This window comes from Lissotriton vulgaris, chromosome 1_1, assembly GCF_964263255.1.
Source record: "Lissotriton vulgaris chromosome 1_1, aLisVul1.2, whole genome shotgun sequence".
NCBI lineage: Eukaryota > Metazoa > Chordata > Amphibia > Caudata > Salamandridae > Lissotriton > Lissotriton vulgaris.
Genome location: NC_141685.1, coordinates 1,743,718,715 through 1,743,745,035, shown reverse-complemented (window position 1 = coordinate 1,743,745,035; position 26,321 = coordinate 1,743,718,715). Strand labels below are relative to the sequence as shown.

The window sequence follows — 26,321 nt, the reverse complement described above, 5'->3', positions numbered from 1 at the left end:
AAACACAGCATCACAGCCTGCTTGCAGTTTGTTATGCCCTTCTGGTTCCATAGGACCCGGAGTAGGGTTCGTCTTATGTTCATTAGGTTTGGGCAGATGCAGATTATATGGATAAGATCCTCTTTAACTGATAGGCAAAGTCGGCAGCAGGTTGCTGAGCTTCCCCTTTTCCAAGGTGCCAAGTGCGGTAGTATGGGTGTAATGTATTGGCATTTATATAGACCACTACTTACCCGTAGGGTCCCAAGGCGCTTCGACCGCTGCGAAACCCTTCCTGGCTTCCCTGAGAGATGGTCCCTTAATGGGTATCTCCAGGGTGAGACCAGGCATCCCCGGCGGTCTGGTGGGGCCGTTAGTGAAGATGAGGCAAGCTAATGCCCAGAGTTGCCGAGTGTGATCGCTGATCAGAGTGGGCACCGAGGCGAGAGAATTAGCGAGTCCGCTGACCCTGGTCCAGAAACCTGCCGCGCCGGGAATCGAACCCTGGTCCCGGGCCGTCCTCTGCTCTCGGGTCTGCCGCCTCTAACCAGTGAGCCACACTACTTCACCATGCCAAGGCGCATATTTAAAAAGGTGTTTTTAGTTGACCGCGTGAGGCCCTTGTAATGATTTGCTGCCCTACGTAAGCATGGGTTGCAGTCGTGCTCTTATCACCTGCAGAAGGGGGTCGAGTGACCGGTCTGGGAGAACTTTCTTCAGGGGTTTAATTGACAGGTAGAAAGTCGTGCCCTTCCGGCGAATGACCATTAGTTGGTGCCTGAATGAGCCTCTGCTGTCTATAGGGACGCCTAGGTATTTATAGGTTGCTACCTGTTCTAGCCTCTGGCCATCCAGAAACCAGGCAAGTTTCCTTTTTTTATCGTAATTCATTATCATAACTTTTTTTTTGTTTAAGTTGATATTTAGTGCGTGGTTTGTGGAGAATATGCTGGTTGCATCCAAAAGGTTTTGGAGACCAATAGGGGACCGGCTGATAAGGATCAAATTGTCAGCGTATAGGAGGTTTGAGAGTGTGATATCGCCTAATGGCGGGGCATGAGATTTGGTTCTCTCTAGTTCCCCAGGGAGGTCCGCGAGAAAAAGGTTGAACAGCATAGGGGCTAGGACACAACCTTGTTTCAAGCCTTTGGTGGTGCTAATTTGCCATGAGGTGTGTGTGTGCAGGAGCCCAATTTAATCCTAACTCATGTGTTGGTATGTAGCATGATCAACTGCTGTAGGAATGGGCCTGGTATCCCCCATCTTTCCAGCTTCTGCCAGAGTTTGCTCCGGTCTACATGGTCAAATGCAGTGCTCAATAAAACATAGGAATAGAGAGCTCTTAATAGATTTTGCTGCATCTGTCAATAGAGTTAGCGCCATGATATTAGTCGTTGTACCCTGACCTCTGCGGAATCCAGTTTGGGTAGCTGGGATGATATGATTTTTTATTTGCCCAGGATGTTAAGTCCTCCAGAACGAGGGCTGCGTAATACTTTCCCTATATGTAGACTAGCGCTATTAGACGATAATTGCTTGGGTTGTTCTTTTTACCCTTTTTGTACATCGGGCTTATTATGGAGCCTCTCCAGGTTATTGGACATAATAATGTTTCCCATATTTCATGGAAGACCGGTGCCATGATGTTGCTCCAGAAGTCAGCATCTTGTTTGTATATTATTGACGGGATCCCGTTGGGGCCCGGGGCCCCCTCGAGTTTACCCTTTGTAATTTGTGTTCTGATCCTGGCCGTTATGTCGGAGTGTGTGTTTTCCTCTCGGTTTGTGATTGGAGTGAGTCTTGTTGTTGCATCCTCGTCCGGTGATCCAGTATAGTGTGCAGATGGTTTCCTTATGTGGATGTTGATAAGCTCATTGTTGTTAGTCCCTGTTTTGTCAGGGGTCTGATCCAGACCAGATTTCTGGTCTTTACCTCTAAGCGAGAATCCTGCTAGGTTTTCGGTGTTAAAGTGGGTTGATAAGTAGTTTGGCCAGACTAATTCGGGAGGCCCATCAAGACTGGATCTCAGAGGCTTGTTTACACAGCACGCCTCGGAGATAAGAAATTGCTTCACAACAGACATAATTGATGTAATCTTGCATACCAGAGTGGAGATTTTTACTATATAGCTTGTTTCATTAACCGGTTTCTATACCGTGGTATAACCTCACCATCCTGAGTTTTTGTTTACTTGGTGAACAATAAAGTTTTTCTATCCTTTTTTTATTTCGGCGAGGACGAGCTGGAACTCGCCATGTGATATTTGGGGAAAGGCACATTTCTGAATAGGTTACAGTTTCGAGTCTCTATGGGTCCTTATTTGATTCGATTTTGGCATTCTTTAGGTTGGTTTACATTCTGCACTCATCTAAGAGTCCCGGTAGTTTTAGCAAATTCATAGCGGTTCCTTTAAAAGTGCACAGGATGCTGGGTGCGCATACAAACCTCGGCAGAGGTGACAGCGAGTGGCGGTAACCGGTCGGCGTTTCACGTTCTTGCATCTCAACACGGTTACTCCGTTATGAGAATGCTTTGTTTGCGTGGAGTTCTCTGATTATATATTGCAGCAGGTTCAATATAGCGCTCCGTACTATTTTTCTAGATCCTTTGAACACTTTTGGGCGTTGTACAACATTCACGGATCCAGTCAATGAGCAATTTGAAGACTTTACAGTGAGGTTTGGTAATGCAAGCAAGACAGTTTGCTTTGAGCATATGTGGGGTGAACATGTATCTTATTACGTATTATTCCATACTTAGGTGGACAGATTCGTTTTTAGCCCTTTAAGTTACACTCCCTTAAGCAAACTCACGGGTAAGAAGCCGGTTGTTTTCATTCTTTGCATGTTTACCCACACGGTTGATTGGTGGCTTTGAACCACTTTTCTCTATGGCTTTCAGTGACTTTTGGCAACTATTTTCTCAGAAATTAACTGGTTTGGTCGGTATTATCTTTGAACAATTTTTTGTTTGAGAGCACTTCACTGAACTTCATGGACTTTTGGCCAGCTATTTGCAGAACATATGTGGTCTCTGGACTCAGGCGGCATTTCTATAGATCTTTCACGTGCACATATTTTTCCTCTTGTTTTCTTTTACGTTTTCTTTCACGTTTTTAATCCACGTAGAGTGCAAATCCTAAATCTTTTACTGTATATTGGATATTGTGTCATTGTAGACTACAGCTTCTTGTAGTATAATGTTACACATTGTATTGTAGGTTTCCTGTGGACAATAAAACTGTACATTTCAAAGCTCAACGGACTTCCAATATTCAGCCCCTAATGAAGGGTTCAGTTTGGAACCCGAAATGCATTAGGACCTTATTGTATAATTTGGAGTTCTTTTTTTAAAAAAATCTGCTGATTGCAGTATTTGCTTGAATTGTACTTTCGCATATTGAATATTTTTTATTTTGTTTGAGACATGCATTGCAACTAATGTGCATAATACTTTAATGTGTGAATAATGTTGATTGGTGAAATATTGTTTGATAATCACGATACACGATGACATGATAAATTAACTCGCCTATGAGCAATGGATTCTGGATTGATTATTTAGATAAATGTATTGAGACAGCAGAGCTGTCTATACGCAGTGCTCCACTCTAGCTGTGGTTTTCCACAGCCTTTTTGTGATTTTTGAACATACAGAGAGACTGTTGGGTCATACCTCTCTTTATAGTGTTAGCACGCACATGGGGTTCAAAATAGATTAATGTTTTTGATACATTGGGGTTTAGTGTTACAAAAATAAGGTGTGAAGGAACACTTAATTTTTGCCTTTCCTATGTTGGCCACTCTAGAGAAATATATTTTCGGGTGTTTGGAAGAAAATGTTGACATGATCATTTTTTCCCGAGCAGAGAAACATGTAAGGGTGTGTGAATTGCTATTAATTTCCCTGATAGTTACTACTAATCACAGATTTTGCTCTACAAAGTATTGCAAGAATTACAGAAAGGTTGCACCTGCCGATTAACAGCCACTAGTAGGATATTAACAAACTACATAATGCAGCAAACACACTTGGCACATATAACTTGGGCTAACACACAGAAAACGTAAAAATCAGAAATATGCAAATATACACATTTGATTTGCAAATCAAGCACAATACAGCACTCTCCCTAAGCTTGTTTTTGTTCTTCCCTCTTCTGGGACTTTTCTATTACTTTTGGAAGTAGGGAACTGGACAGCAAGTTAAAGAGGTTATTATAGGCAAAGGAAACCTCTACTTAGACATAAATATAATGATGGACTACTTTATTATTCCAAAGAAATAGAGTATTTGTGTAACCTCTGTAAAACTATACCTGTCATGCACAAATGTTCGGATAGTTTCAAAGTAAAGGAAAACTGCTGCGGTTATGGTGGTAAGGAGAACTTGAACGGTAAGAATACTGTAAACCTTGCGAAGAAAATCTGTAAAAAAAAGAAACAGCACATAAATACTTAGTCTGAAGACAATCTTTTTATGTACTATGGTGTCAGGGTTGCAGAGCTGTCATGTTCAAGTTGATGGAAAGGCAATACAGTATGGTAAGTACTACCTATACGACAAGGTTAACACTCCTAGCCGCAGATTCCTTACCTTAGAATAGATATCCAAGAAATATCTCACTGGAGGTGGTTCTGAAAAAGAAAATTCACACCAAAAAGTCCTGTAGAACTGAACGGGCAAAGGGCCTGTCCCAACGGACAGGACTGTCCAGGTCGCATTGTTTACTGAACGGGTGCAAAGAGGCCCACGTTGCTACCTGGCAGATGTCCAGGACTGTGTGTATTAACAGTGGTTGTAGCCTTTGCTCTGGTGGATTGAGCATGCAAGTTCTCTTGGGGTTATTTCTTAGCCATTGTGTAGCAGATTTTAATACAGAGCTCGATCCATCGGGAAATGGTCCATTTCTGCACAGTCTTCACTTTCTTGGCCCAACATATCCTACGAAGAGTTGATAGTCAACCCGGAACAGTTTTGTGTGGTCAAGGTAGAAACAAGACTTTTTTGAGGGTCCAGCCAGTGGAGTCACCACTCTTTCTCAGAAGGATGAGACGGAGCATAAAAAGGTAGGTAAAGTGATGGACTGGCCTATGTGGAATGGGGTGACAACCTTCGGCAAGAGGGATGCTACAGTCCAAAAGACCAGCTTGTCAGAAAAAAAATGTAGGAAGGCCAGTGCCTGTGGCGCACAGACACTATGGGCAAATCAGAAAGGCAGTCTTGATGGTAAGAAGTTAAGAGGGCAAGAATAAAGCGAGTCAAAAGGAGTGCACATTAAGAAAGTAAGAACCAAGTTGAGGTCCCTTTGCTATGCCTTAATGGGAACTGGAGGAAATGTGTGCTGCAGACCTTTAAGGAACATATTTAAAATAGGGAACTTGATGAGAGAAGGCAGATTTGGCAATCACTGAAAAGTGGAGATGGTGGATAAGGAGAAACAATATAACTTGGGAGAGGGGATCAGAGAAGGAATAAATCCATTTTCTCAGCACACTATGCCATGCCAGAAATGTATTCTAATGGCCGGCATATACTGTCTCGGTGGAGAAATGCCGAGCTGCCAAGATCATAACAGAGCCTTCGGGGGAGGGGTGGGGGAGGTCGAGAGCTGTTAAATGCTGCTGTTGACGGGTTCAGGGGGACATTCCTCCCCTGTTGCTGCAACATTAGATCCTCCAAAAGAGGCAGCCTGATCGGAGGACCAATGGCCATGCTCAGGGATACCAAACTCGGAGTCCATCCGGAGGCACAAAGGGAGACTTGTGCCTGGTTGTTCCTGACTTTCTTGAGAACTCTCTGACCTTCTTGAGAACTTTCTGAACTCCAATGCGTAGAACTGCTAACATTGCACGCTCTCAGCAGTGATGAACAGATCTAACCAATGCTCTCCCTATTGCTAATAGAGACCTTGCACCAGATCGGGATGGAGACACCATTCTTCATTTGAGTTTGTCAGCTCTGCTGTTCAGAGAGCCCGCCAGATATTGAACCACCAGGGACATGCCAGACGTTCTAGCCATACGAACAGGCACAGTGCCTCTTGACAAGAGTGTCCAAGGCCCCATCCCACCCTGTTCCAGTACCACATGGCGGTGGTGTTGTCCGTGAATACTGCACTAACCTTCCCTTGGTGGAGGGTAGAAAGGGTTTCAATACCAATCAGATCGAACGGAGCTCCAACTGGTTGATGTAAAGTCCTGGAGTCCAAACCTACTTCTGATGCCAGCACTCTCTCTAGGGCTCCCTTGGCCAAGAGAGACACTACTTCCGGGCGAAGTATGGAAAGATGGTTCTTTGTCAGCCTTTCACAAGTGGCTGGCATGGGTGGAGGGGTGGTCACAAAGGGGGGAAAGTAGCCCCTTGGACAATCTGGAGAACCCAGTCATATGTTATCGACCTCCAGTGGTGCAGGTGATGGTGTATTCTGCCTCCCACTGGGTGCTCATGATGGTCAGAGGGCAGACTAAAGAAGCTTGGAGGCCACGGCTGCTGGGGGAGTGGTGAACTAGCGCAACCTCTGGCGGCCTGACCAACGGAGTCTGTGGGTACCACAAACTCAGCCACGCAGGGACTAAGAAGTTTGTTTGCCGTTGTGGCTCACCGGGTAGAGATGCGGCCGGAAGACTCTTTCAGGGCCCCGAAAGGAATTAAAGGCGGTGGGGGTTGCTGAGAGGCCCTGGTAAGGCCCAAGGACCTGGCTGTAGCTCTGCTATCCTTGAGGCACTCCAGTCCTGAGGCCGCCTCTTATCTGAAGAGTCCAGAGCAATCAAAGGACATATCCATGAGCGAAGCTTGGATGGACATCCCCCAAAAAGCAAGGGTTTTACAGCCAGTTATGGCACTGTAAGGACAACGACAGAGAAAACGCGTCAGGATTTACTCAGGAAGTGGAGACTTGGACCAACAGCGCTTCTGGGTGGGGTGCTGGGTGAGGCAACTGGGGTCCCCTGGAGAAGGGCGGGCTATGGCGACAGGCAATTGTCCTATTCAAGAATCCCCTGTGCAGCACTAGGAGCAGGCCTCGAGTAGGGCGTCCGTTAAGGCTTCATTAAAACAGCAGGAACGGCTCGGATGGGGTGCATCCGGCTGAAGCAACTCTGTCAAGAAGCTTGTCTTGACGGCCACGGAGGGCAGCTGAAGATCTAGGATCTTAGCAGCCTTCCTCACCACCATGGCAAACTAGGCTCCCTCCACCATTGCCACGGTAGGAGGAAAAATAAAGCCAGTATCTGGGAAAATGTACTGTTCACTGGCGTCTGCATCCTAATGGTTATCTAGGGGCTGCCTCTCATTTTTCCTCAGGTCCTAGCCTATCGGTATAGCGCTCAGGCTCTGACCTGGATGATACGGTGCCACCTGTAATCTGCATCGAAAGACGTCAATCTGGTTCTGTGTCACATTCGTGGCTAAGAATAAGGATGGCACTGTTGCTGTATGTCGGCGTGGGTGGCAGAGGGGCCGGGGAAGGTCAAGGAGTCTCAACTAGCACCGGTCCAGATCAGTCTGTGGATCCATGGGGCCTGAGGGGGAACAGGCATGTGGAAGACCAGTAGGGCCCCTTCCAAGCCTGCATGGCCGAAGACACTCCACAGAGGACGGGACGCCCAAATAAGAGGTGCAATGCCTCATAAAATTCTAAAAGTTGGATGGGTTGCTCCGGCTCCAGGAAACTGTTGAGTAGTGGAGACAGGTCAGACTCAACTGTGGAAACAAATGGAGCAAAGTCGAAGACCTCTTTGACTTCTTGCTTTTCTTCTTATTGTGGGACTTGGCGGAATGAGACAACTTCGACTGGGAAGAAGAACTATGGCTCCGCAACTGATCCTAAGAGCTTCCACTTGACCAGGATCGAGACAGTCACAATGTCGCAAGTCGAGCTGCAAGGAGCTTGAGGAACAACTCCCTCAAGGCCATGGGGTGCATGGGGCAACAACTGACACAGGTCTTGCAGTCTTGGTAGCGATCAAGGCACCAGAGACAGCAAGGTGTGGGTCAGTCACAGACATTTGTATGTGACAGTTGCCGAAGGGCTTTAATCCATCCAGCCTTCCTTTGTTGACATCCCTGACACACAAGGAAACAAGTCTCAAAAATCTTCAAAACAAAATCGGAAAAAAATAGAGCCAAAAGACGACTGAGGGTAGCCAGAAGCCCTCTCTGGAACTGCGCTGACTGGCGTGGAAAGAAAAGAACTGATGTCAGCGCCCTAGATTGGCACCTATATAGTCACTGCGCACATCACTTCCGGAGTGGACAACGCCAAGCAGTGCTGAATGAGGCCATATACTGTGCGCAGGGGTACTGCTCACAAAAAAATTCTAGATCCAGTCGACGCCTTGGGATAACTCAAAGGTAAGGAATCTGCGACTAGAACTCTCTATCAGATAGAAACAACCATTATGCAAATACAGAAAAAAATTGCTATGATTTGGACCAATCTGGCTCTACATGCCCTTTCAGCTGTACGGCAATGAGAATAAAATAAATCAGCTGAAGTACAGCTTTAATCACATGACACAAAAATGATCACAGTTAACAATCTTTACCAATTCAGTCATTGTAATTGCAGTACGAGAACAAATATCTTAATATGAGCAAGAGTAATGCAAGAAGTCATCAATAATAACGTAAGCAAAGCAGGCATAAGTGGACTATTACTGCGTGTGACCAGTCTAAAATTAAAGCAGATAAAGGCAGATAGATGCATGTCTTACCAGTTTTAGTCAGAACAGGGATGTTAAGGTGGGCTAGATCCCAGTATAAGAAAAACAGCCCTGCACACTTCAATGTATTAAATGCACGTACATGTCATTATTAATCCATATTCATAGTAAGATAGATTTACAATAAGCAGTTATTTTCCCAAGAGAAAAGAGTAGATAAGATTTTGCGTTGGTAAAGGTCATTGTTCACAAGAACATTGTATGGTCATGTGACCTTGCTCAAAAAATACACACAGAGCCACACCTATCATTTAGGTTTGTGTATTTCGTCCGCCATCTTTGAACACAAGTTGGTTACAGAACACAATATAAATTATTTTCGTAAAACGATTAGAACCCAAATAGCATTATCCCAATTTGTTATTCCCGATCGTTTTCAACTGTTTAGAAAAGCAGTAATCGTTATCTACCTGCGCTTTGTGTGAATGTACAACACATACGGGCATTGTTTAAACTGCAACAAACGTCAGGTAATCATTAAGTGCCAAAATGGTCAAATGTTATTATATCCAAATATGATCATGGGGACAGGTACCCACTGGTACCATCATACTGGGCTGTCAATATGAATTCCAATCCGATAGCCATTTCACAGGACCACACATCCAAGTTGAGAAAAGTGGATGTGTGGTCCTTGTGGATGTTGGGGGGACCCCCTGAGCAGGCCTAGGGGGTCAGGGTGCTTCTACCCTGCCCCCTTTTTGAGTTCTACACGTTTGTTTTTCTGCTTTCCTGTGCCTCAGTCTACCGAGGCACAAGATGGCTGCCAACACTTTCTGGTTTGGAGTGTTGACAGACAGTTGACAGCCAATTAGCATTCAACTCGTGCTCGGAAAGGTAGAGTACAGTAAGCTTACAGTAATCTTACAGTTAGCTGCTATAGATATATATATTTTTTCTCTTTGATTTTCTCAGGAACTACTGGAGGGATTTACACCATTTAAACAAAAGGTCCTACTGCGTACCAGTCCCTACCATTTTGCCAAGTTTGGTGTAATTCCGTTCAGCGGTTCGGGCTGTCAATCAATCAATCAGTGACACTTAGCCGTGTCTAATCGTCCTATGGAAATTAACATGGGGAAAACACGTTTTGATACCCCCCTTTTTTCTCGGCCCCCGCTTGACGAATCCCCCCCGACACTTTCAGGGAAGGAGCGGAGCGTAACGGTCCATCTTCTTTGAGAAATTCACAAAGATTCATCCACCAGCGCAAACGTTATTCCCAATAGAATGATGCAGACTTCCTATGGAAACTAGGCTTTAACTATATATACCTACAGGCGGCCGCCAGTAGGAGATAGATATAAGTAGGAGATATATATATATATATATATATATATATATATATATATATATATATATATTCATATTCATTCACACACATACACACATTGCAAGCATACACACAAATATATATTTGTTACTCTGTAACTATAATGTTCAGACGGCACACTTAAACGGCCCTCTATGCGCGGAACTGAACTACAGAGCAACCACAACTTTTTGCTGTAGACTACAGTATGCGAGTGGCACCCATCTTACTGGTGAATTGTTTTGACCCCTCTCCTGACTTGCAGCTCGTCCAGGCTAGCACTTGTCCTCCTAGTTGCTGCCCTGCGCACTGGCCAGATCAGGAAGACTCTTCTTCAATAAAAAGCCTTCTAATGCCATCTAGAGAATAAGATATATATATATATATATATATATATATATATATAGCGCACCTCTCACAGAGTGGATCAAATCTCTTGACGAGAATTTGTAATGCACCTTCGCCAAAAGCATGGGATTTTGGCACCTCGGGTTGTTTAGCTGTTTTGCCATCCACAAAGCATTGTTCCCTAGCCCGAAACCACACAGCTAGGCACACCAACTCCTCTGTACTGCTGTACACTTAGGGTGACACTTTTTCTCACTACAGCGACATATGTTATTACTCTCTACTATCTGATCGATCTACTAGCACGTCTACACAAGGAAACTATTCTGTAAACCAGACACGTTGTCCTCTTCATTCCTGCCTCAGGTCCTTGCTTCTCCAACTTACCCTCCATTATATCCTCCATCCAGCCCATCTTTAATGCCTCTGAATTACTCAAGATGCCAAAATACTCTAAACCTATTCCTTTTAGATACTCTTTTACTAGTCCTCTTCATATTCTCTAACCAAGCTCCATGCTCTTAAGATACATACTTATAAATGTACGGTCAGCAAAAGCACACACGACAAATTGAGGACCTATTGATCCCATATCACCTAGACGTGTTACTCAAAGTAAACTGTCTCATCTTCCTAAAAACATACCTTGACATCCTAGTTCCATCATACTAAACAACTGTTCTATCGGTGGGCTCTAGGCCCACATGCTGTTGAAGGGGACATAAACCGACACCGGAGACATAGTTGCTGGTAATGGCCACGAGTATGTGCACTCTGGCTCCTTTATTAGCAGGGCACCTAATTGGTAGCACCTGTGTTGGATGGGTGTAGGTGAGTGTGTGAGACAGCCCTGGAGGGAGTGGCTAGCAAAGCATTCAACAGTGTCCAACAGAACACAACATTCCTCCCAAAGAATATGAAAAACAAAAAAAAACAAAAGTCCATCCTGTGGGAATGAATTGAAAAACAAGTAAAAACAACTATAAGTCTCACAGTACAAAACAGCAGTGGAATAGTGCAGCTAAAAGCACCCGAGCATCTTGGCACATGCCCATATTTTAACCGGGTACATCTGGACACGAACACGATGCTGAGGAAGACCGGCCCTCCAGCTTTGCATCAGTTAACTAACAATTCCCCTACATTGTGTAACTTACTATGTACTCATAATGTGAAAACTCCACCAGACTTAATCATTTCTTTTCCAGGCACCGGCTTATTGGTTGAATAACGTAATACAAGGAACTGGCATCCCTTATAAACAGTCCTCAAACAAAATATTCTTTTCCAGCCTTTCCCTTCCTGGAGTCACTTTGCCAATATAAAATCTCCACAATTTCACCTACATCTGAACCATATGCCAGGTGGCCTTCATCTAGACCAGTGAAATTAGAGGCTGTAACAAGTGGTCTTTATCATTGTGCCTTTCTCAGCAGCCTTTCACAACATATTTCTCACCAATTAGTGGCTGTGGCAGTGTAGGACCTCTCAGTAGTCATACATCCAGATAACAGACGATGTGCCCTCACCACTAGGTGGCGCCACTTGTACCGCCATAGGCCACAACAGCATTCGGGAGTAGTTACCAGCTACGGCAGTAACAAAACCATTCCTACAGTTATGTAGTAGTGTACTGATAGGTACACAGAGGGTGTGGCTCACACAGCATGTAGAAGGGGATCTGCTTCATCTGCAGGCCTTTCACTGCCACCACGGGAACATTTATGCAAAGCTTCCGTAAACCAGTGCAAGGTGGACACATGTAGGTACCTGGCTCATGCTAGAGAAACCCTACCAGCGACAATCTTTATTTTTTTGCTTGGTCTATTATCTAATTCTCCTTTGTATTTTGCTCTTTTCTGGCTACATTTTTTCTGTTTGGAAACCATATTTTCTTCCTTTGAATCTTTAGAATGTCAAAGTGCATTTTATTCACTATCCTCTCTGTTATTGGTAGGCTGCATTCATCGCCTATAGGTGAAGTATACTCAACGTCAACCTTTAGCGCATTCCCCTGCACATTTCAGGTCATATAGATTGGCAGAGCTCTTTTCTTAAAGGAAGAACAGTGAGTCAGATCCTGGATTGGCCATTAAACACAATGTCCCCTTTCAGCTTTGGGTGGTTTGCATTCGTGCCACCTCTTCTCTGGCTCTCTTAACACTCCTTCCATTCTTCCCTCTGGCCATGATAGGTTAACGCTAACAGCAGACACAGGTAACTGGCCAGGGAAGTTGATAAGGAAAACGGACTATCAGTGTAGTAGACAAACTGCCACCACGGGGCATACAATGCTATTCAGGCTATATGCAGTGTTGGAGATGCACATCGCTCTTGACTGCAATTACCAGAGCTGGAGGAGGGAGCATATACCTAGGGCCGTAGGCATCAAGACAAGGAAACACACAGTTTTGGGCATTACATGCCATGTACTAAGGCGGGAACAACTGGTAGCTCCTCAGTTGGGCCGCTTCAGTAACAAGTTACGTCCCTGAAGTGTCAGTGCGGCCGCTAGGTGGCGCCTTAATCACCTCCCCACGCCTCGGGCTATATCAGCTCTCCTATTGCCGGCCGCGCCACTCCCGAGGGCAACTCCAAGCTTCAACTGCAGGGCTTATACCAGTGAGGCTGCCTTCGGTGTGAGGCTCTGGTGTGAGGCTTTACAGGTGGTCACCGGCATGAAAAACAGAACTGGGCCATATCTTCCACAAGCACCACATGAAGCACAGCAGGTAAGTGAGGGTGTGGGAGTGCAGTAGTTTTCCCGGTGGCAGCAGACAGCAGGAAAATTGGTATACAGGCCACTTTGGGGCATCACTACACCCCCTAGGAGCACGACAACCCTCTCCTCTCCAGGACCAGTTTTGGCAGGATCAATCAACTACTGGAATGGCGCTGCCCTCGGTCAGGGGGCAGAGTAAGGCAGGGGCCTGCCACATTTCAACAAACACATCCCCGCTGCCGTCAGCCTCCTAGCTCATATGCAGCCATGTGGCCTAAAGGCAGTCTCCTGGAATATAAATGTGTTAGGAAATCAGATAAAACTTGAACGGTTAAAAGAACTAGCAAAAAATAATATGATTATTTGTATCCAGGAGACCTGGCTATGTGGTGAGCCCCCCATAGTGGAAGGGTTCCGTCAAGTTTACCGACCGGCTGTAAATTCTAGTTCAGGACGCCCGGCGGGGGTCTATTGACGCTAATATCTACCAAATTGGTGAAAAAGGTGTCCAAGCTCACTGTAACATGTAAATGGCTACTCTGCTGTAGAATAACCCTATCCGCTGCAGGTAACAAGTATGAAAATGTGTTGCTTTTCAATGTGTACATGCAATGGGGTACCCAGGTTGAATATGGGGTTGAAATGGGAAAAATTAAGAATGACTTAGATCTATTGTATGAAAAGTACGATTCAGATTTGATTTTGTTGTTAGGAGATTTTAATCATAAACTTAACCCTAAGCGGCTTGATCTCATGTATCGGGAAATTTTAGAATCAAACGATATAATGGAAGCAAAGTTCCCCGAAAATTCATGCTCTTTGAATGATGTAAACTTGGGGAACTATCTGGCGACCAAGAGCCTTTTCTGTTTGAATGGTAGGTTCCCACAAGACCGCCCGGCTAAGAAAACCTTTAAACAAGGGTCACAATATTGCCCCATAGATTATGTGTTCATGCCAGCATGGAAATTCAATTTAATAAAGGGGTTCAGGGTCAACCATACAGAAGATAGCGACCACAACACCTTAGAATTGGTGCTGGCCTATCTTAACGAAACTGTCACCGAGAAGGTAATTATACAACAGATGGATTATCCTAGGCGAATCTCAACACGGCTAACTGAAGAATATATAGAAAAGTTAACCAGGCTCCAACAAAAGATACCCCTAGGATGTGCAGCTGGTTTAGACTTGGCATGTTGATAAGATAAATCAAGTGGTACAAAGCATTAAGGTTAAACTTAGAACAGATGTAAAGGCCGGCAAGAGCAGTCAAATCATACAGGTTAAGAAAGGCAATTGGTTTAATATGGAATGTCTAAATAAGAAAAGAGAAATAAGGAGGGAACAACGCAGTCTGCGTAAAAAATATGATAAGGCTAGAGCAGAAAGCCTCGCCAAATTAAAGAAAGATTATATAATGCTTCTTAATAGTACAAGAAGAGCTCATAAAGATACCTGTTGGGGGAAACTTCTGGAGGCAATAGAATCCAAGAACATACGGCAGTTCTGGAAACTAGTCCGTTCATTATCAGAGGCCTCAGCTGCTTCAATGATCTGTGTGGTAGAAGAGGGTGCTTGGGAGGTTTACCTGAAAGAACTATACCCAGCGGGTAGAGAAATTAAAGAGGAACTACAGGGGAACTGGAGAGGTCAAGTAGACGATCTAAAACCTGACTTCTCAGTAGAAAATGTACTGAAGACGATAAAGACCCTTAACTTAACAAGAGCTGCTGGTCCAGACAACCTGCCAGCACTGATAATTAAGTCACGAACATCATGGTGGGCGGAAATTTTCTCTAACATGTTTTCAGTAATTCTAAAATCAGGAATAATACCTAGTACTTGGAAGGGTGCGATAATTAGGCCGATCCATAAAAAAGGGGACGTTAATGCACCAAAGAACTATAGATTAATTAATCTACTCGATATTGGAGAGAAAATTTTTGCTAAGATAATATTGGGTAGAATAAAGATTTGGGCAGAAGAGAGAGCAATTATCCCAGTGGAACAAGGTGGGTTTAAAGAAGGCCACTCTACAATAGATCACTGCTTCGCCCTATGGGCCCTGGCCCAGAAATCGATAGAACAAAATGGGAAGTTACATTGTTGTTTTGTCGATTTTAGGGCAGCGTTCGACTCTGTGGATCGAAATAAACTTTGGGAAGATATGTCAAAGTATGGATTACCGGTTGGCTTGTTGATGATCTTAAAAGAGCTTCACAGTGGAAACTGGGCCCAGGTAATTAGAGATATGCAGGGGGCACTAACTCACAAGAGACTTAGACAGGGGTGCGTCTTGGCACCCCTGTTATTTTCAATCTTTTTGGGAGATCTCCCCGCTGCCCTTGAAGTAGAAAGAAGTGCAAGCCCAAAAATGAATGGCCATAAAGTCCCTTGCCTTCTTTATGCTGATGACTTAGTGATCATGGATCAAACTGAAATAGGACTTCAAAGGAAATTAACCGCTTTTAAACACTATTGTGATAGGAAAATACTGACTGTAAATAGGGAGAAAACTAAGGTTTTATGTTTTGGGAAGAGTAAGAAGAATTTCAATTGGTTTTTGGGTGATGACAAACTAGAGACAGTTAATGAATATAGATATTTAGGCCTCTGGTTTGACAGTGCACTAAAATGGCGCACCCATTTGGAGGCTCAAAAGGCAAAAGCATTCTCATCCACTTGTGGGCTAAAAAAGTTTAATAAAGAATATGGAGACATGACACACAAACCAATGATAAAGGCATTTGAAGCAATGATCCCCCCCAAGTATTGTATGGGGCAGAAGTGTTATACTTGAGCGGTAAACATACGTGGGAACAGGAAGAGGGAAAAATTTTAAAAACGTTATTGTCTTTACCAAATTGTACAAGGGTTCAAGCAATCAGAATGGAACTAGGGCTGATTTCCTGGAGTGTACAATCTCAAATGGCCCTAGCAAGATTCTGGAAGCGCCAAGACCCAGGAGTGACACCTAAGGTCTCACAATGGTGTGGAGAGGAAATCCTGACAAGCAATCTTGGCTGGGCAAAGGAGGTGAGAAAGACTCTCCAGAAAGTATCAGGGCGTCTTAAATTGAGTCCTGCCCATAACACCCTGATAGGCCACTTTACAAAGAAAACACTTAGGGAACAAGGCCAGTCGCTCTCAAGGTCACAGGACCTAAATTACATGCAGGAGAAAAAGTCAGTACAGTGGTTAAAGATCTCATGGGTAAATGAAGGCTGGTTCCCTTATCTGGAAATATTGCCTAACCAAGGGTTACGACATGAAATATTAAGGACCCGGGTTGGGATCAACCCCTGGAAGATAGACGGGAAATTAAAATCTGTACTGATTGCTCCAGAAGGTAATTGTAAGTGTGGGTGTGGTATAAGAAACGATATGTTGCACATTTTGCTTGATTGTTTTTACGTCCTATATTCCTATCACATAAGACATTTACACGTGCCCATGCGATAGGCTTACTAACAGAGATGCATTCGCTAGAAATTGTAATCGCATTGGGAAAATTCCTGAAGGCCGTAAAAGATTTTGGTAGGGAGATATCGAAGGATGGGCACTGATTTTAAGTTCTTTTAAGCCTTTTATAAAGTTTAAATCTGTCTTTTTATTCTTCCAGATATGTGAAAACTTTGGTAAAATTTGGGTTTAATGAATTGTGTATCAGGAGGTGTTACCCTCTTTTAACCTTCTCTTTTTTTCTTTTTAAGAAATATGAATTTTAACTATTTATGACGTAGGAATATTTTGTCTGCTCGTACTTTGTCCGATTCTGTTTGCATTTTGTTTGTATTGTTTAAAAGACTATGGTCTAAATAAACAAGTTTCTCTCTCTCTCTCCCTCATATGCACGGAGCTTCTTCAATTCATTGGTATTTAAAACCATAAACTGTTCCGGTGTATCTCTTTCCCTTTCAGGAGGTTCGAAAAATAGCTTCTTTATTAAGCAGAGTATCTGTGTACGTAGACTAGGCTTAGTAACTGTGGTGGAGTCACTTTCAATTTGTAAAAACCTGTAGTACATGCTAGTACTCCAACTCCTGTAACCGCTTCTATCCAAAGCAAATAGTGGCGCCTCAACACCACAGCGCCGCTCGCCGAGGTAATTCACCACTTCGACTGCGGCCGGGAAACGTCCATCTTCATTGCACCCACGACAGGCAGGTATGAAGCAGTCAGTGCAAGGGCGTCCTCTAACATAGCCTCCCACTCCTCAAGCCACAGCAGCCCTCCTGTTGCCGCAGGCAGCTTCACTCTCACAGGCGCCACCAAACATCACCTGCAGATACCTGCACAGGTGCGACTGCGGCCTCCAACACCACGCCACCCAAACGAAGGCATGCAGGCAATGGGCCCCTACATGTCCGTCACATAAGCTCGTGATCCACGAGTCCGAGGCACGCCAAAAAACACCTCCGGCCAGGACCGTGGCAAAGATGGCAAACTCCTACAACTGCTGCCTCTGTAGCGTGCGACACCCACCTTTCTTTGGGGAGGAACAGGCAAACAGCCCCAGGCGGGAAATGCACCTCCCGCTCGCCACCTCGCACAAAGGCGGCACAGAGGCCGGCAGCTCCATTGCCCACAGGTCCAGCGCACCTCTCCCCCACAGCAAAGGACTGCAGCGGCAGCACAGGCCCCACAATCACCTCCGGGCCGGCCTCGCCGAGCCATTGCTACTCTTCTGCCGACAGCTGCAGGTAATCACAGGCACCCTCCCAGCAGCAGACCACCACAGGCAGCACGGTGGAAACACGGCCACAGACCTCACAGCATGAACGCCGCAGGCCCCCACATCAGGCACATGCGACAGACCCGCTTCATCGCCAGTGTTCTATCGGTGGGCTCTAGGCCCACATGCTTTTGAAGGGGACATAAACCAACACCGGAGACATAGTTGCTGGTAATGGCCACGAGTACGTGCACTCTGGCTCCTTTATTAGCAGGGCACCTAATTGGTAGCACCTGTGTTGGATGGGTGTAGGTGAATGTGTGGGCTAGCCCTCGAGGGAGTGGCTAGCAAAGCATTCAACAGTGCCCAACAGGACACAACAACAACCATCCATAAGGAGAGATTGCTCAAGAACGAAGGTAGTGTAGTTATCATCAACAAAAAATCACGGATCTGTTCAGAAATCAAATTATCCCATTTCTCATCCCTTAAACACCTTATTTATATATTGCTGAAGCTAAACAATAAACGAAAAACTTGGTGTTTTAATATCATTTTTTTGTCCTCTAGGTCACAAGCCCCACTTCACATAGGAATTAGATCTCTTCACTTATATGTTCCTACAGTATGCATAATATGTACTCCGCCTCTTTAATTCATCCAATCACAAACTGGCTACTCTAAGTGAAAAAGTAATAGAAGGTTCTAAACCTTTATCCTCTTCCATGAGTCGGATGGCCCCTGGTCGTCTGACGTCACGGTGGGCGTATGCATCGGTCTCCGTCGGATTGGCGCACGCGTATTATTCGCCCGCACAGCAGGGAAATGTGCGCCACATCAAAGAGGCTATTTCCAAAGCCGTGGATGCTCCATGATAAAGGAGTAGCAGCACTAATTCTACTGTATCTATCCGAAACCATCGATACTGTGTCACATTCAACACTCATCTTACAACTCAGACTTTGGAATCAAAGGTATTGCAAAGGACTTCCTGAATTCTCTTCTTCAAAACTGTAGTCAAGGAATTTCAATGCCTCCCTTTACTCGAAAAATCATACAATTCTACCAGTCCTGCAGTTCTAGTAACATGAATTAGCTCAATGACCTAACTGGAATGTCCTTGACATATACACTGGTCTCAGTATGACATCCTAGGCAAACATTTTATTTTGCAGAGACATTTTTTCTTCATTATCACATACGGGAGGACCTTCTAATATGTGCGTTCTGCATTCTTGCTGTACATAACAAAAACATGTGCTTTGATTTAACAGAATAAACGTTTGCTTCATGCATAATAAAAACCTATCCCACATATAGGGTACACATGACGCCCTGACTTGCCTCTTAGTTCACGAATAGCATTGCCATCTGGGTGGGTGCAGGAATTCTTCTCAGTTCATCTTTAACAACTCACTTTAATCAGACCGTTCAGGATTTTGCGAAATAATCGTGAAATGAGCCGATTAGCACGATGGCAGCTAGAAAGGCCTCCAGCAGACACCCACAAAAATGGTGACATTGTATTGGCTGTACATGTACACTAACAATATACAAATGTCCTAGGAGGAATCATTTATCATTATTTTATAATTCAGAATGTCACCCATGTGAACATAATTCACCTAAAACAGGGTAGTGTCAAAATATAATGTTGTATACAAAAGAATGGTTTTTAATCCAATTTTAGAGAAATCAATGAATATTCAAACATCCTATAAAGGCAACACAAATATACTACTGAATGTATCCACATGTTCCTCAGTAATAACAATACATATTTTGCTTGTTATCCATATGGGTCAACAATCCATCATATTGTAAAACTAAACAGATATATTTTACATTGCTTTTGTTATGCCTTGCAGTGTATAAATGTAACAAAAAGATGTACTATCGTCGACGTTTCGGTCTCTGTAAAGGTCTACCAGATCCCCGAGACCATCTTCAAGAAGGAAGTGTTGCACAAAGAGTCTCCAACAAATTTGGCCGTATATTTGTTATTTGTTATTTAATATCTTAAAAGGAAACCAGCGTCGCTTGATTCACTGCCTGACTTGAAAGACCGAGTACATGTACACGTCACTCTATGGCGCTGTACAGCCTTAATAGCCGCCTGCTGTCAGAAAGACAAGAAAACGAAAAGTTCTTCCCTGGCAAACTCTGTTAAGTTATGCACACTGTGCACATAATTTTGGTCCGAGCGTATGATCTTTCAAAAAAATTCTACGAGACAGGCTGAATATGTAATGAAGGCAAGTGGCTGGCATTCCGGCGAAACTCGCACTATTACTACTGAAGGGCCGGGGCATGGAACAATGACGAATTCCCTTTCTGTCATAATGCTTAAATAAACAATGGTGGCAGTCAATCGACAGGCTGATCCAGACCCGAGATTGGCAGGATAATAGAAGGTGGAAGTGCGTTAAGATAGCTTTCAATGAAATGCAGACCTCTGCAATGAATAACGGTCTCTCAAAGCTGAGGTATGAGGTATTTCGCATCCCGCTGGGAGTATCCACGTAGCTGTTAGTATTTTATTTCTACTTCTGTGCATCCCCTCTTTCTAGGAAGCATGATGTCCTGTATTTATGCTTGCTGGAAAAAGAAATATCTTAAGGGTACTCTAGACTGAAAGGCACAGAATGTATTTGCATTTAGGATAACTTTCGTCCTTGGTTAACATGCATCTCAAATTCAAATCCCCAGGTGACGAATGTAGATACATCTGTTACAACAATTTAAATACAGGAAGATGCTTCTCTATAGCACCCGGTTTCCATGTATGTCCTTCTTTAAACATAAGAGCATAAATTAAAGGGCTTCAAACTGCCTGATTGATCCCCGTCACAGCCTCTCATCATCAAGAAGGGGTGGGGGGGGGCGAAGATACACTAAAGCTTTCAAGGCAATGAAAGAGAGCCCAGACCAGAAGTGGGAGAGGACAGGGACTTGGTGCACGCTACATGAGAGGGGACTGTGTGACTGCATCCAGTGAGCGACGGGGGCTGTGTGACTGAAACCAGAGACTGACTGAAGCCAGAGATTGAAGATGGCTGTGTGACTAAAACCAGGGAGCAAAGTGGTCTGTGTGACTGAAACCAGGGAGCAAAGGGGTCAGTGTGACTGAAACCAGGCAGCAAAGGGGTCAGTGTGACTGAAACCAGGCAGCAAAGGGGTCAGTGTGACTGAAACCAGGCAGCAAAGGGGTCAGTGTGACTGAAACCAGGCAGCAAAGGGGTCAGTGTGACTGAAACCAGGCAGCAAAGGGGTCAGTGTGACTGAAACCAGGCAGCAAAGGGGTCAGTGTGACTGAAACCAGGCAGCAAAGGGGTCAGTGTGACTGAAACCAGGCAGCAAAGGGGTCAGTGTGACTAAAACCAGGGAGCAAAGGGGTCAGTGTGACTGAAACCAGGGAGCAAAGGGGTCAGTGTGACTGAAACCAGGGAGCAAAGGGGTCAGTGTGACTGGGGTCAGTGTGACTGAAACCAGGAAGCAAAGGGGTCAGTGTGACTGAAACCAGGGAGCAAAGGGGTCAGTGTGACAAACCAGGGAGCAAAGGGGTCAGTGTGACTGAAACCAGGGAGCAAAGGGGTCAGTGTGACTGAAACCAGGAAGCAAAGGGGTCAGTGTGACTGAAACCAGGAAGCAAAGGGGTCAGTGTGACTGAAACCAGGGAGCAAAGGGGTCTGTGTGACTGAAACCAGGGAGCAAAGGGGTCAGTGTGACTAAAAAAACAGCCATGAAAGACCACTTCTCTCTCCAAATTGCCAAGGCCAATAATTCTTCTAAAACCCTCTTCTCCATTGTTAAAAATTTTATTACCCCTCCGGCTAGGACCACTCAGGTCTCAGCTAGCCAGAAACTTTGTGAAGGACTCTCGGACTTTTTCCTCGAAAAGATCGACAGACTCTGCGTCTCCTTCCCTAAAGAACCAAGGCCTCGGACTCCGTCTACTGATCCCCCTAACTCTCCGTCCTTTCATGCTTTCAATAAACTTGCCCAGGAGGATGCTCTCAGACTACTTATTCACTGCAAGTCTGGCGCACCCACTGACCCCGTCCCGGCCAAAACCATGGGTGAACTGGCCCCATCGCTAGCCAACCCGTTCCTCTCCATCTGGAATGCCTCTCTGCACCATGGCTTTTTCCCTACCACCTGGAAGGAAGCCTTGGTGATCCCAATTCTAAAAAAGGCAGATGCCGATCCCACTGTATTTTCCAACTACCGCCCTATATCCCTCCTCCCCAAACCTGCTAAGGTTTTGGAAAAAGCCGTGCAGCTGCAGCTCACGGAAAACCTGGAGAATAACTTACTACTGCACGACTCGCAATCTGGATTTCGGGCAGGATACAGTACGGAGACGGCTCTGCTGGAGGTCTCGGAGACCATTCGTGAGTGCGTGGACAGAGGCGAGGAGGCCATGCTGGTCCTCCTCGACCTGTCCGCGGCATTCGATACGGTATCCCACTCCATCCTCCTTGACCGACTACGACAGATGGGCATTGGCGGCACTGCCATCAGTTGGATCGAGTCCTTCCTCTCTGGAAGAAGTCAAAGGGTTCTGTTGCGGCCCTTCAGATCGGAGAAAAAACCCTTATCTTGTGGTGTGCCACAGGGCTCGGCCCTCAGCCCTCTGTTTTTTAACATATATCTTGCCCCTCTGGCCGGAGTGGTGGAGTCCTATGGAGTCAGGGTGGTCTCCTATGCTGATGACACTCAGCTAGTGTTCTCATTTAGGGGCCACTCTGACGCCGCGTTCTCCAACTTCCGCCGGTGTCTTAACAACATCAGTGATTGGATGTCTGATAACCATCTAAGACTCAACGCTGACAAAACAGAGGTGCTGTTTTTTAACCAGAAAAACCCCATCCCCTCCTCCTGGTGGTGGCCCACGGCACTGGATCCCGCTCCCTCTCCGGTCCATTCGGCCCGCAACCTGGGCTTCCATTTCAATGACTCGCTATCTTGTAAGACCCAGATTCAAAAAGTGACCTCGGCTTGCTTCCTAAAGCTACGCATGATCCGGAAAATCCTTCCCTATCTCCCTTTGGATTCCCGCAGGACAGTCACCCACGCTCTCATCACGTCCCACCTGGACTATGCTAATAGTCTCTATGCCGGAGCTCCCCAATACCTGACTGACCGGCTTCAGATTGTCCAGAATGCAGCAGCGAGGCTGATTGGTAACATTTCTTATCGTCAGTCAGTTGCCGCATATCGTAGGGAACTGCACTGGCTTCCTGTGGCCAGCCGAATTCAGTTTAAGATCCTCACTCTGACTCATCGAGCCATTAATGATCGCGGACCAAACTATCTAAAAAAACGAGTTCTAATATCCAGGTCCATCAGATCTTTAAGATCCAATGACCTATGCCTCCTGATCTCTCCCCGCTTCAGACTTTCCAGAATGGGTGGCAGAGGATTCAGCGTCATTGCTGCAAAGCTATGGAACTCCCTGCCAGTCGATCTCAGATTCTGCTCCTCTGAATCTGTCTTCCGGGCCAGACTCAAAACCTGGCTCTTTTCTAGACTCTGATCTATCATGTCATCTCCCCTGTCTGTTCCCTTTTCCCCTCTGAGACTCAGGTTCCAGCGCCGGGACACCCCTCCGGGGGTAGCTGTGCGCTTTACAAGCTACATAAAATAAAATAAAAATAAATAAAACCAGGGAGCAAAGGGGTCTGTGTGACTGAAACCAGGGAGCAAAGGGGTCTGTGTGACTGAAACCAGGGAGCAAAGGGGTCTGTGTGACTGAAACCAGGGAGCAAAGGGGTCTGTGTGACTGAAACCAGGGAGCAAATGGGTCAGTGTGACTGAAACCAGGGAGCAAAGGGGTCAGTGTGACTGAAACCAGGGAGCAAAGGGGTCAGTGTGACTGAAACCAGGGAGCAAAGGGGTCAGTGTGACTGAAACCAGGCAGCAAAGGGGTCAGTGTGACTGAAACCAGGGAGCAAAGGGGTCAGTGTGACTGAAACCAGGGAGCAAAGGGGTCAGTGTGACTGAAACCAGGGAGCAAAGGGGTCAGTGTGACTGGGGTCAGTGTGACTGAAACCAGGAAGCAAAGGGGTCAGTGTGACTGAAACCAGGGAGCAAAGGGGTCAGTGTGACTGAAACCAGGGAGCAAAGGGGTCAGTGTGACTGAAACCAGGGAGCAAAGGGGTCAGTGTGACTGAAACCAGGAAGCAAATGGGTCAGTGTGACTGAAACCAGGGAGCAAAGGGGTCAGTGTGACTGAAACCAGGGAGCAAAGGGGTCTGTGTGACTGAAACCAGGGAGCAAAGGGGTCGCAAAGGGGTCAGTGTGACTGAAACCAGGAAGCAAATGGGTCAGTGTGACTGAAACCAGGGAGCAAAGGGGTCAGTGTGACTGAAACCAGGGAGCAAAGGGGTCTGTGTGACTGAAACCAGGGAGCAAAGGGGTCTGTGTGACTGAAACCAGGGAGCAAAGGGGTCTGTGTGACTGAAACCAGGGAGCAAAGGGGTCTGTGTGACTGAAACCAGGGAGCAAATGGGTCAGTTTGACTGAAACCAGGCAGCAAAGGGGTCAGTGTGACTGAAACCAGGGAGCAAAGGGGTCAGTGTGACTGAAACCAGGGAGCAAAGGGGTCAGTGTGACTGAAACCAGGCAGCAAAGGGGTCAGTGTGACTGAAACCAGGCAGCAAAGGGGTCAGTGTGACTGAAACCAGGGAGCAAAGGGGTCTGTGTGACTGAAACCAGGGAGCAAAGGGGTCAGTGTGACTGAAACCAGGGAGCAAAGGGGTCAGTGTGACTGAAACCAGGCAGCAAAGGGGTCAGTGTGACTGAAACCAGGGAGCAAAGGGGTCAGTGTGACTGAAACCAGGGAGCAAAGGGGTCAGTGTGACTGAAACCAGGGAGCAAAGGGGTCAGTGTGACTGAAACCAGGCAGCAAAGGGGTCAGTGTGACTGAAACCAGGCAGCAAAGGGGTCAGTGTGACTGAAACCAGGGAGCAAAGGGGTCAGTGTGACTGGGGTCAGTGTGACTGAAACCAGGAAGCAAAGGGGTCAGTGTGACTGAAACCAGGGAGCAAAGGGGTCAGTGTGACAAACCAGGGAGCAAAGGGGTCAGTGTGACTGAAACCAGGGAGCAAAGGGGTCAGTGTGACTGAAACCAGGGAGCAAAGGGGTCAGTGTGACTGAAACCAGGGAGCAAAGGGGTCAGTGTGACTGAAACCAGGGAGCAAAGGGGTCTGTGTGACTGAAACCAGGGAGCAAAGGGGTCTGTGTGACTGAAACCAGGGAGCAAAGGGGTCTGTGTGACTGAAACCAGGGAGCAAAGGGGTCTGTGTGACTGAAACCAGGGAGCAAAGGGGTCTGTGTGACTGAAACCAGGCAGCAAAGGGGTCAGTGTGACTGAAACCAGGCAGCAAAGGGGTCAGTGTGACTGAAACCAGGGAGCAAAGGGGTCAGTGTGACTGAAACCAGGGAGCAAAGGGGTCAGTGTGACTGAAACCAGGCAGCAAAGGGGTCAGTGTGACTGAAACCAGGCAGCAAAGGGGTCAGTGTGACTGAAACCAGGGAGCAAAGGGGTCAGTGTGACTGAAACCAGGGAGCAAAGGGGTCAGTGTGACTGAAACCAGGGAGCAAAGGGGTCAGTGTGACTAAAACCAGGGAGCAAAGGGCTCTGTGTGACTGAAACCAGGGAGCAAAAGGGTCTGTGTGACCGAAACCAGGGAGCGAAGGGGTCTGTGTGACCGAAACCAGGGAGCGAAGGGGTCTGTGTGACCGAAACCAGGGAGCGAAGGGGTCTGTGTGACCGAAACCAAAAAGAGAAAGGGGCTGTGTGACTTAAACCAGAAAAGGGAGGAAGTGGTGTTCTGACAGGGATGCATACATGGGTGCTAAAACATCCCAGGGAGAAATCCGGCCCCTTCCCATGAGGATAGGTTTAGAGCTGTGGTTCCATAGAGTTGCAGAAACTTTAAACATGCATATTTCAAAGAGGAATACTCTGCTAAAACAGGTTTAGTTTACTTGATTTAAAGCTGAAAAAAAGAATGATTAAGAGTAAAAAAACAGCACCACAATAATGCCGCAAAATTACAGTTTTTGTGCTGCTAAATTTCAATTTTTGTGCCATAAAATTTGCAAATCTATACTGCAATAACCTAGGGGGTCCGTTTAATAAATATATTAAAGCACAAGATGGTAGTGCACTGTCATTTACAGACAGCAGATTTTCAATTGAAATGGACAAAAACTTTCCCAATACAGTGCAGTTTTACTTCTAAAACTATGTAGTGTATAAACAATAATCTATGGAAATTGGGTTTCAGCAAACATGTTTATCATTTGTACATTGCCAAGTAAAGTATTCTAGTTTGCTTCCATCCTATTAAAGAAATTGTTTTATCACACAAATTTACAAAACAGATTTCATAACTACTGAAACGTATTTTGAAATATTTGCACAGTTCACTTTTTAGCCATTTAAATGTGTTACAATAAATATGACAGACTACAGCCTTTCATTTCACACTTTCTGTACAGCACATTTGTCAGACAGTTCATTTTGCAAAATCTTCGTACTTTGCC

General features: G+C 45.6%; 1 protein-coding gene across 1 annotated transcript in view; it reads right to left on the bottom strand.

Moving 5' to 3' along the window:
• The window catches only part of TMBIM4 (transmembrane BAX inhibitor motif containing 4), a 101,142-nt gene that overhangs the window by 61,701 nt on the left and 13,120 nt on the right, over positions 1-26,321 (bottom strand). Inside the window, exon 2 of the mRNA XM_086919030.1 lies at positions 4,298-4,406. Coding sequence (XP_086775156.1) covers positions 4,298-4,406 — 109 coding nt within the window. The remainder of the gene's footprint in view (positions 1-4,297; positions 4,407-26,321) is intronic.